This window comes from Notolepis coatsorum (genome assembly GCF_963971535.1).
Source record: "Notolepis coatsorum genome assembly, chromosome: 18".
Lineage (NCBI taxonomy): Eukaryota > Metazoa > Chordata > Actinopteri > Aulopiformes > Paralepididae > Notolepis > Notolepis coatsorum.
The window spans coordinates 99,478,705-99,490,942 of NC_140182.1; the positions used below are offsets into that span (position 1 = coordinate 99,478,705).

Sequence of the window (12,238 nt, forward strand, 5' to 3'; positions counted from 1 at the left end):
CATTGGAATACTGACGAAGCCATACTTTGTCATTTACTGTACAACTGGGTTAGGACATTTGTAGGGGCCAGTTTTGAATTGCAGTCTCCCGTAGGTGTTCTTTCAGAGTGTTTTTGAAAGTGGGTAGTGATTCACATTCCTTTACGGCTGTGGGTAGGGCGTTCCACATTGATGTGGCATAATTGCGAAACGTGTTTAGTCCCTTGTTTGAGCCGAATCTGGGTTTAACATGATTTGTGGAGCTCCCTCTGGTGTTGTGATCGTGGTGTTCATTGCCTCATTAGAGCTGTCGTCCTCATCCTCAATTTCTTATATCCTTAACTGGTTAATCAGGCGATATAACGATAATAAATTAATCCAACACAGAGGGTACTTAGTAACGTGACTTTACTTCGTCATAACATTTGATTTATGCAGAGGAGACTTGGCGCGAGTCACCTGTTGAAGAGGCACAGGCGAGAGAGGTTACGTCGGAGAAAATCCGGTAGTTTTTCAAAATAAAACACCTTTCAGACTAGAATAATCAATACAAATGCAGCGGTTTTTTTATCTTTTTTTTTACCGGCCCGAATGTCCGGAGGGAATTACATTTTCCGGTTTTGACCATAAAAAAACTGTCAAAACCGGCAATTACCGGCCTATCATGAGCCCTGGTGTCTGTGTGTCTGTTGACCTGTAGTCTTTTAACTATGTGTCCACCGCCATGTGTGTCAGGTGACTGCTTTGAGGAGGCAGGCCAGACCCACTTCAGGGAAGGTCAGTAGGAAGGTCCCAGACCCTGTCCAGGACTCCTCCCACAGACCTCCCTCTGGACGCCTCAACTCCCCCGGCAATGCTGCGCCCAATGGGACCAGGTGAGTTCTTTTGTATGTAGGTGTGTGTGCATATTAGGGGTACAGAGATTCAACACAGCACTTTTGTTAATATTATATATTTTGTACATTTAGCCTCAACCTGTCCCAGAGTAGAAACAGCAGAGTAGAAACCTAGCTAACCAGGGCCCTCATGCATCAACGTGTTCTACGCACAGATCTGTGCTTACCCTGTGCGTACGATCATTTCTAAGCAAAGAGTGGGATTCATCAATTTCGATTTGAACTTGACTCCGTGCTTACATCTACGCACAGGTCAGACCTGGCGTACCTCGCGCCCAGTGGTAGAATATATTATTACAACAAGGAAATGAGCTTCTGTGCATAATAACACTGGATGTTCTGTATGAACCGTAGTTCATTATAGTTCATTGTAAGATAGCAACAGTAGTGTAATTATGGTCAAAACCCTATAAATAGCATTTGGAATAATAGATCTTTCTCTCAGAATGAATGCAGCATGGTTTATATAGCGTTATCGGAATATACGGGGTGTAGGCTACTGACTGACTGCGCTCCGCGTAGCTTGATTGATTGATTGATTGAAAAGTTTATTAACAGATTGCAGAATGGGTACAGTAAAGTACAGCTCAGTACATACAATTGTTAATTGGGGATGCAGACCAACTTTCGTCCTGTTTACATCAGGGTCCCCCATTTTCAATTCATCATAAATCATAAAGCTCAACTCGTTATTATTTTGCGCACAGACCGCCGAAACACGGGAACGTTTTGATTATATTTAAAAGGCTTTACGTTAAACGAAACAAGTGGAATTTCGAAGCTGTAAGCAGAATAAGTCATATGAATATAGTGTTCTTCCCCCTTTTTACTGTACAAGAAAGAATAGAAAACGCATTGCAATGACACCATGCAGATAGTGGACAGACTATATGATGGGATTCAAGTTCGCGTTTTTGTTGCTCATAGGCATGCTGTCAGAGTATGATATCTTAATCAAACATTCTAGAACATTTGTCGTCACGGATCATGTCCTAATGGAACATAGGCTATGGCATGGATCGTGATATTGTGTGGACTGTTATTATTACTGTACGGCGGTACCACCCATTGTGACAGCAGCCTTGAGTCCCGCACACAAACATGATGGAATTCAAGTTCATGTATTGAAAGGCAGGATACATCATACATGCAGTGAGATTCATTGTTCTTGTATATGCTCTCGTATTATATTGTTTATATAGGCTACCCAATACTGACATCAAAATAGATTGTAGTATGCCTCTAGAAATCATATGCAGCAGGTAGAAAATTGACGGGAGATCCATTGCGATTTGGAATAGAATTGAGGAGAACTTTAATCCGTGGGTATTAATCAAACAACACGGGAAAAGGCAGTCATATTCCAGCGCGGTCTTTATTAGCCGACAACAAAATAGATGCCTCTAAAAATCATATAGCCAATCGAACACAACTAATAAAGGCATTCATATTACAGCACGGTTATAATGACACACAACCAACGCCAAACAGTGGTCAACGAACGGTCTTTATTAGTATTTTGAGCTGTCCAGGCAGAATTGCAGCAATGGTCTTAGGGAGCCGTTGATATCTGACATCACCGTTTACAAGTCCGCCTTTTATTTATCCCATAAATCATAATACGCGATAGTGTCTTCTTGGTTCGACAGCAGTGAATTCTCCGTGGAGTTTCTCGGAGTCCCGCTCGGGTCGGTCCATTATTTCACATCCCATGGGGGGGGTTTCCTCATTTTCATGACCATATATGGATAATCATGCACGAGCATTGACGGTAGAACAAAGTGGTATTCATCAACACGGCAGGGCATAGAGCCTGCGTACGCACGTGTGATGAATGCCGACTTCCCTGTGCGTACGCTAGTTCTACATTCCGTGCTTACGTGTGGAAGTAGGTCAAGTTCTACGTCCACGTTGATGCATGAGGGCCCTGGTCTAGAGTTTGCTGATCTCTTACACAATGTACTGTGACACACATATACCCTTCTTCATGAAAGCCACCGTTGGCCTAGTCCACATTGTTTATTGAACAAAAATACAACGTGGAGGTTGACCTTTAAAAGAAAATAATAATTTAAAACAATGAATAAAGTGTGCATGAAATAAGAGGGGAAAGAAAACGTTAGGAACTTGTTACATTCACCCACACAAGGGTCTCTCTCGCTCTCTCTCTAAAACGTTAATCGTGTGTTAATAAAAATAGTGGCGTTAAAAGAATGGTGCGTTAACGCGTTAACTTTGACAGCCTTAGTATTTACTGATAACAGATATTTCATTATCAATGATTTATTAATAGTACTAATAAATAGTTGGATATGATAATCTTCTGATGAAGGTTTTCAGTGTTTGGAAAAAGATAAAATATTATAAAAAGATTATATACAATCGAATATATATATATATATATTCGATTGTATATAATCTTTTTATAATATTTTATCTTTTTCCAAACACTGAAAACCTTCATCAGAAGATTATCATATCCAACTATTTATTAGTACTATTAATAAATCATTGATAATGAAATATCTGTTATCAGTAAATACTAAGGCTGTCAAAGTTAACGCGTTAACGCACCATTCTTTTAACGCCACTATTTTTATTAACACACGATTAACGTTTTAGAGAGAGAGCGAGAGAGACCCTTGTGTGGGTGAATGTAACAAGTTCCTAACGTTTTCTTTCCCCTCTTATTTCATGCACACTTTATTCATTGTTTTAAATTATTATTTTCTTTTAAAGGTCAACCTCCACGTTGTATTTTTGTTCAATAAACAATGTGGACTAGGCCAACAGTGGCTTTCATGAAGAAGGGGAAAAAAAGTATTGAAATTGACCCAGTTTTAGCGTTTTTATCAAACATTTTGTCTGCCCAACACAATCACCACGCACGTGCATATTTTAATCAATGATTCATAATGTGCGTGTGTAATGTCGTCACAACAGGTGCAGGACAACAGGGGGCTCACCAGGGGGCGCTGAGAGTCACACAGCTAGTGGCAGGCAGAGAGCCTTGCTACCATAGATATGCTTGCTACTACTAGCCGAATGGAAATGTATCTGTTTCACCTCACTATTGCTCCGTGATTATAGCCATCCATCCATCTCTAAAGCTAACCACTATTTGTAAAAGCCACAACCACGTTACCATATTTGTAATAATGTAAATCATTGTGTCGTTGTACACATATTGTGTTTATAACGTTAGTAGATAACATAGCTTAGCTTGGTAGCTATTGTGCTAACAACATATCCCGACATCCGGCTCGCTGGCCGGCATGAACGGCCGACCCAAAATGGTTCTCTCCTCTCTGTACACCCCGTCCCCACGGGTGCCCTGCCGGGGGGCCCATGGACGCGACGGCGGCGGCAGCCGCAGGGCGCCCGAGCCCGCAAAGGCTAGTGTTACACGATAGCTATGAGCTAACTAGCGCTGCGGGCTCCGGCGCCCTGCCGCCGCCGCTGTTGTCGAGTCCACAAGCTCCTCCGCGGGGACGGGGGCACACAAAGAGGAGAGAACCACCCGCAGGGACGGCGGGCTATAGGCTAACGTCAGTGAGTGTAGTGGTCCCGACTGCGTGTAGCAGGGACGGTGGAGATATAGGCTAACTGTGATGCACCGAGTGAGCCACCATTGATCTAGTACTATGACCCGGACGGACATAAGGCATACGTTTCCTGAAGTGACGTCACGGCCGTGCTAGGTGCTAGCGTCTGATAAGCTTTTAGATTCGGCTCATTAATATGCACCTGTTGACCTGTTGTGACGTCGGCGTTTGATACGCTTTTTTGATTCGCGCGTGCATGTTATTCGTGCGTGGACCTTTTTAACTCTTTCAGAGTGGCATTTCCGGTGTCAAATGGAAAAAAATAAATAATGAAATTAGATACCAATGATGTAAACTACCCATAATTGATCAGTAGGGTTTAACCTAGAGGTTGGCCTTTAAGTTATTTTGTGCATCACTCTGTTTTGAATTTGATGCAAATTTGCATTGCATGAGGGTCATCCTTTTGTGTTAAATGTCTGCATAAATCAAGCATTTGTTGACTCATGTTGATAAGAGTATTAAAACTTGAAAAAGATCCGTTTAATTAAGGTAGATTTAGAACAGATAAAAATATGCGATAAATTTGCCATTAATCGCGAGTTAACTATGGACAATCATGCGATTAATCAGATTGAATAGTTTAATCGATTGACAGCCTTAGTAAATACATGTTTACATCTTGAACTGACTGAATGGAAAGTGAACTGACCCCCCACCCTGTTGTGTGCAGGTTGTCCTACAGGCGCTCAGCTGGTATCTACTCCACCAGAGTGGCCAGGGTAAAGTGGCAGTCTCTGGAGCGACGCGTGTCTGACGTCATCATGCAGAGAATGACCATCTCCAACATGGAGGCGGACATGAACCGCCTGCTCAAGGTACAGGCTCACCGCAGCACCGGGCTTTGTGTATTTCTACTAGGGGTGGGGGGAAAAAATCCATACGTAGTAGTATCGCGATACTTTGCGTGGCGATACTGTATCGATACAGGGACGCCAAGTATCAATATTTAATTATTCATTAAAAGAAATATATATATATTTTTTTTTGTATAAGGAAGTTGCATTGTTCATTTCAATACCTGTAATAGTACAGTAGTCCACACACACATGTGCATTTAGTTAAGTTGGAATATGACTGTAATACAAACAGTTCAGTTTGTCAGGTACATGCAACACAGATTACAGTGTTGACATCTGTCTGCTTGAGAAAATACCATGTTCTGCAATAAAAATTATTGAAGTGAGATGAACAGACTGAACTTTATTTTATTAGATAAAACATGTTGACAAAGTTTTACTTTGCAGTGGAAAAAAGGTAATAAATTAAATTTAAAAAAATTATTAAATAAGAAATTCGCAATACTCAGCGTATCGCGATATATTTAGTATCGCGATACTATCGTATCGTGACGCAAGTATCGCGATCGTATCGTGAGGTCTCTGGCGATTCCCACCCCTAATTTCTACATGTCAGCCAAGATACACAGGTGTAATTTCTTAATGGTACACGCATCAAAGACCTTTGCTAAATGAAGATCAAATGGTTGAACCATCGAAGATGAAGATACCGAATGAAGATGATACGACTCTTGCGTGCTTAATCTAGTTATGTTGTGTTCGTCTCCATAGCAACGCGAGGAGCTGACCAAGCGCAAGGAGAAGGTCATCAGGAAGAAGGACAGGCTGGCGGGGGAGGGGCCGGAGGCGGAGAAGGCGGCTCTTTCCCTGAACGAGGAAGTCGATGCGCTGACGGCCAACATCGACTACATCAACGACAGCATCGCCGAGTGCCAGGCCAACATCATGCAGATGGAGGAGGCCAAGGTGAGACGGAGTAGACTTGTCTCAAACGTCACCCTCTTTTCTTGATCCTCCAATCACAACTGTTGCTTTTTGTCCAAGGAAAGCAACAGTTGTGATTGGAGGATCAGTAAAAGAGGGCAGCGTTTGAAATGGGTTAACTGTCGAGTCAAATACCGGTATATTTATAAAGCACGTTATTTATACCTGCAGAAGAGGGTAGTATAACAACCAGGACTGTGACACACATAATGACTAAATTGGGTACAAAATATGAGAAGGGTTTTCAGGGTCTTCATAGTCTGATATGGGTCCTGGGTCTGTCTAATGTGCATACAGTATATTTGGTGATTTTGAAGATTTCAAACCCCTGAGATGGACTTCTAGTACGTTTGTCTGAGGGTTATCTCTTATCACTTCACAAAGCTGAAGATTCTGGTGGTCATGACTTTCTGCATGATCCTGAGAGTATCCTTTAATTCAGTTATATGGATCATATAGTTCAGTGGGACTGTCCCTCACACTGAGTGCATTTCCAGGAGGAAGGAGACACAGTGGACATCTCCGCTGTGATTGGCTCCTGCACCCTGACAGAATCTCGCTTCCTGCTGGATCACTTCATGTCCATGGCCATCAACAAGGTAACTTAAAATTCTACATTCAGTGCTGTGGAAAATACCACTATTGTACATGTAATTGCATTGCACCAATTTCCGTAGGCGCTGAGTTGAGAAAATACTTCTCTGTATTTAATATAATCTACTCTACATTGGTTCCAGTGGGAGTCACCAACCCCAAAATACTAAATAAACACATAATTGAGGATGAAGGCCATGTCATAAACTGACAATTTCTTTTAAACATTTTGAAGTGATCGACTCTTAAATGAACCCCAACCTTTACGTATATGGATCATTTAATTTCATGCCCCATTAATGCCCGCTGTCCTCGGGGGGCCTCAGGGTCTGCAGGCAGCCCAGAAGGAGTCCCAGGTGAAGGTGATGGAGGGCAGGCTGAAGCAGACGGAGATCACCAGCGCCACCCAGAACCAGCTCCTCTTCCACATGCTGAAGGAGAAGGCAGAGTTCAACCCCGAGCTGGATGCCCTGCTGGGGAACGCTCTGCAAGGTAACCCTCCCCCTGTCTGCCACTACGCTGGAACTGGACAGTAGAGGAGATACAGAATGCACCCAGGCTCAGGCCACTAGCTGTATAGCTCACCCAGCCCGGCTCCTGGAGGCTCCTTTACTGTGGAGTAGAAACTGCTGTTGAGTGTTTACTGTAGATATGGAAGCATAATGCCATCTTCAATGAATGCTCCACCTCTATCGGTATGGAAATTATTAGTTTGACACTCTTGTTAATCACCTGTTTTGGGCTTCCAGAACCAGGCTCTGGGTGACTGATTGATTGCATGACCGGGCCTATAGAGTTGCTCTTGCCTGTTGCCTGCTCCTGTATGGATACTGGTGTAAGCATTAAAAGCCATAGTAATTATCCTGGTCTATTTTAATCTGGTACAAAGTAATTTGATGTAAAGTTCCTTTTTAGAAAATCAATTGAAGGCCGTAAATAATTTTGGCTACAATGCTGAATCTACAGTAGATGATAAACACACCCAATTTCTCCATGCTCCATGTACAATAACAATTGTAATATTAACCCTTTCACTACCACGCTACAGAATGTTAACCCTCTCACTACCACACTACAAAATGTTAACCCTTTCACTACCACACGACAGAAGGTTAACCCTTTTAGGGCCCTATGAAATCCGTTTAAATTTTTTCCTGTTTTTGGATATAAATTTTCCTGTTTTCTTATTTCTCAGATAAAGATTTTCCTGTTTTCGGATTTCTCTGATTTAATTTCTTTTCCTTTGGATTTAACAAAAAAAAAAACAATACAAAATTATGTTTTTAACTAACTTTAATAATAACAGTTCAGTTCAATGCAGTTCAACTGCCAGTGCAGTGCAGTAACTAAATAATAATGAAATAGTTAAATAATACAAAATAATAATTAAGAAATTAAAAAAGAAACCGTAAAATGTTCTTTCAAATTCCTTTCCTTCCCTAGCCCTATTTTCGGAAAATGACATGAAACATTGCCACTGAGCTCATTCAGCACCTTCTTGAGATCACGTGTACAAAAAAATCTATATACAGTACTGAACGTACAGTACGTGATTTACAAACCGTAAATGAAATCTACTGTAAGTACAGTTACTTTTTTATAATGTAAATTTCTCTGCCATTTTTCATCAGATTACAATGCCGTTTTTTTGCTAGACGTTCACAGAAAGGTAGAGAAACCAACTGTGTTCTGTTTTATAGCAATAACGTTCAGGTTTGTGGGATATGATCCTGAAAAATAAGAGAAATAAAAAAAAACTAGATCTAGAAGTCAGATGATTGACAGGGGCTGGCGTGAGCTGCGATGTGTAGTTTTTATTTTATTTTATTCGAAAGCCCATCGAAAGCCCCGGGTCGCTTCTCTCAAAAGACTACACTCAAGTTAGGTTGGGTCGCTTCTCTCAAAAGACTACACTCAAGTTAGGTTGCGCCAAATCCTTGGATCAATCCTCGCCTTTTTCCGACAAGATGCCCTGAGATTTCTATAATCTTATATTTCACTAATAACAGTTCAAATCATTGGTAAACAAACGTAGTGCTGAAAATATACACTTTGACTGCTGTTTTGACAGGGTTAGTGTCTTTACTCTTGGCTACATAAATAAAATAAAAAAACGTACATTCTGTAGAGATGGATTTATGGCTTGATGTCATTGTCGGTCCGGTACCGGACCGCTCGGGGCTTAACACTTCGTGTTTTCCTTTTTACCCCCTTGAATGACATCATCCACTTCAATGTTAGCGTTAAAAACACTTAATCTATGTTTTAAATTATGGCTATGTGTCTAATCTGCCCGTCGCTTATCAATGACTTGTTTGCAGTCAACATTGTCGAAACGGATTGTTTTTTAATCGGTTCATATCATTTTTATAGCATTTCGAAAAGCTATAGTTTTCTAGAAAATTTCCGGAAAATAGAAAAATTCCCTCATAAACGGCATTTATTGGAATATTCTCGAATACACTAGACACGTTGTTATTTGTCGGCCTATTTATGAATCGTTTTCAAATAAACGCTAGATTATCGATAGTATATGTGTACTTATGCACGCTATAGAAGCGAGCTGAGAAATCTATTACCTCATTTCCTCAACATCACACACACACACACACACACATATACACATACGGGACACGCTGTTATCTCAGTGAATACAGCTCTGATTATCCTAAAACTGGTAACATAGACTCCTTACCTTAGATCAGATGATCTCCAAAAAGATTATTCCAATTCCTGATCGCCATTCCAAATATCGATCGCATTTATTGATTGATTATTGGCTGCTGTAAATATATATTCCAGGCTGCTTTCCAACTCTCGATCACTTCCATGTTCATCAGATCCCTCGCCAGCATAATGGAGCCAGTTGGCTCCCCCCACACAGATCCACCAGTATAATCGAATGGCCTGCAGTTACACAGGGATAGACGATAGGGGGCGGTATTTTCCCATCTGAGCTCCTAGAGGGTCTGCTGTACCAACGGGAGACTCTGTTGATGAAATATGAATTCAGATCGCTAATAAAAAAAATCAAACGACAATTCGCGTCGTCGGCACTCAACGGGGGGCATGAAAAGACGACATTACACGTCGCTGGCACTCAAAGTGTTAAGAGGTTAAAGGTTCATGCAAGAAAATGACAATTTAACACAAACGATTCCAAATACCGTACTTTTCGCACTATAAGCCGCACCTGACTATAAGCCGCAGCAGCTAAATTGAATGATGTGTACATATATAAGCCGCACTGGACTATAAGCCGCAGGTGTTTTAATGTTTAATTACCATATGTAATTAGCATTGGGACACAATACTGTCGGACAAATAACAAGAATTAACTCATTTACAAGTTGTATTAAGTTGAGCAAATAAGGGAACAGATAAATAACATTTCTATGCAGTCAAAAAAGCAATATTTAGATTTTAACATTTTCGGGTTTGGTCATGTCGAGTCACATATAAGCCGCACCGTTATATAAGCCGCAGGGTCGAAAAATGGGGAAAAAACGTGCGGCTTATAGTCCGAAATTTACGGTATATTAATGTTTCTCTGCATATTTTCACACCACCAACAAAGTAGCCTACTGGGTCCGTTGTCTCGGAATGGATTTGGTAGCTGTCATTTCTGGGCGTCTCCGTAGACCGTGCCGCGTCACCGTTTCAAAGTCATAGTGAAGATTGATTTATATGAAAACCGATTTATGTAATTTAAAAAAGTTTTAAGCAAATTCCACGCCAGTCCGCGATAATTCAGAATAATACCGCGATAATATCTTAATTCTGTGAAATCCTCCGAGATTGCGGGATCGCGGATTGCGTAGGGCCCTACCCTTTCACTACCGCTCTACAGAAGGTTAACCCTTTCACTATCCTACTATAAAGGGTTAAATAGGTTGGTAATAGACTTGTATTTGTGCCAGTCTCGATCCAGGAGCACGCCGTGTTTACAGCAGCTGTAGAACTGTTTTCTTTTGTTTTGTGTTGTAGAGTTTTGGGGGAATGTGGTTTTTGATTTTGTGTGTTGCCTTTTTTTCCCCCACCCCCCTCCTCCCACGTTGCCTTGATTTGTGTTTGTTTTTACAGAGCTAGGTAACATGCCAGTGGGTAAGTGACAACACATTAGACTCCTATCTATGTGCTGAATGCATGGTCCCCCCCCTCCCACACTTGGAACTAACTGAACAACATAACAACATGACCAGGTGCATGAGGTGTTAATGCAGCAGACCTCCCTTCCATCTGTCCGCTGACACTTCCCTCCCTCCCTCCCTCCCTCCCTCCCTCCCTCCCTCCCTCCCTCCCTCCCTCCCTCCCTCCCTCCCTCCCTCCCTCCCTCCCTCCTTAGCTCAGCCATGTGTTACAGCCACCACGCTTTAGCACCCTATAGCTAACTCCAGACCCTTTGGCAGGACCATGGTAGAACATGGATGTTTCATCTCTTTGTCGGACACCCCTGTAGGTCAACCGCACCCCTGGGAGCAATGGACTAATGATTCCTCTTACCTTTCATGACCTTTTTTTTGTCTCATATCGGGTCTTTCACACTGCCCCCCCCCCCTCCCCCACCTCTCTTTATATGATAACCCTTCTCATCTGACCTCTCTGACATCTTTTTCGATCCACCTGAACCTCATTTGAGTGGAACAAGGACCAGGTTCTCTCTTAAAACGGCATGGCGCTGCGCTGACATCGTCCTCATCTGCTTTCCTCATTTTCATCTTTTTATCACATCCACTTAGATCAACAATAATAAACATTAATTAAAAAAAGATATATAAAGATTCATAGCCTGTAGTGACATTGGGCCAAAAAAAAGGAAAGTATTTTGGACTTCAGAAAATAATAAATTAGTTTAGTGAGTAGTAATCTCACCCTAAGAGCCAAATAAATGTTAAGTAGCTAAAAAAGAAATTTTGGTGTTCTGATTTGACAGAAAACGGGGACGACAGCAGCAGTGATGAGTCTGCCCAGAGTCCTTCTGCAGAGGGAAGGTGAGTAGAGTTACCCACTTTGTTTATGGAACACCTATACAGTATGTATTATGTCTGCAACATCCCCTCCAAATTCCTCAGAGACTCAGCAGCCGCCATCACCCCAGTCATCACACACATAATAAACCTCTCCATAAAACAGGGACACGTCCCCAAGGACTTCAAAATTGCGAGAGTCACCCCTCTGCACAAAAAGGGCAGCAAATTAGACCCAGGCAACTACCGCCCTGTTTCTATTCTTACCTCCATCTCGAAAGTCATGGAGAAAATAGTCTATGAACAGGTCGAAAAGTACCTGGCGGAAAAAAATCTAATCTACGAATTCCAATCTGGCTTCAGAACATCCCACTCCACTGACACATGCCTTCTCTATTTGAACGACCACATCA

The 12,238-nt window shown here is 41.8% G+C and overlaps 1 protein-coding gene across 1 annotated transcript in view; it reads left to right on the forward strand.

Moving 5' to 3' along the window:
• kif21a (kinesin family member 21A) overlaps window positions 1-12,238 on the forward strand; it is a 130,039-nt gene that overhangs the window by 89,759 nt on the left and 28,042 nt on the right. Inside the window, exons 18-24 of the mRNA XM_084334869.1 lie at window positions 715-854; window positions 5,154-5,298; window positions 6,052-6,246; window positions 6,762-6,863; window positions 7,185-7,350; window positions 10,942-10,962; window positions 11,792-11,849. Of these exons, the coding sequence (XP_084190995.1) occupies window positions 715-854; window positions 5,154-5,298; window positions 6,052-6,246; window positions 6,762-6,863; window positions 7,185-7,350; window positions 10,942-10,962; window positions 11,792-11,849 (827 nt within the window). The remainder of the gene's footprint in view (window positions 1-714; window positions 855-5,153; window positions 5,299-6,051; window positions 6,247-6,761; window positions 6,864-7,184; window positions 7,351-10,941; window positions 10,963-11,791; window positions 11,850-12,238) is intronic.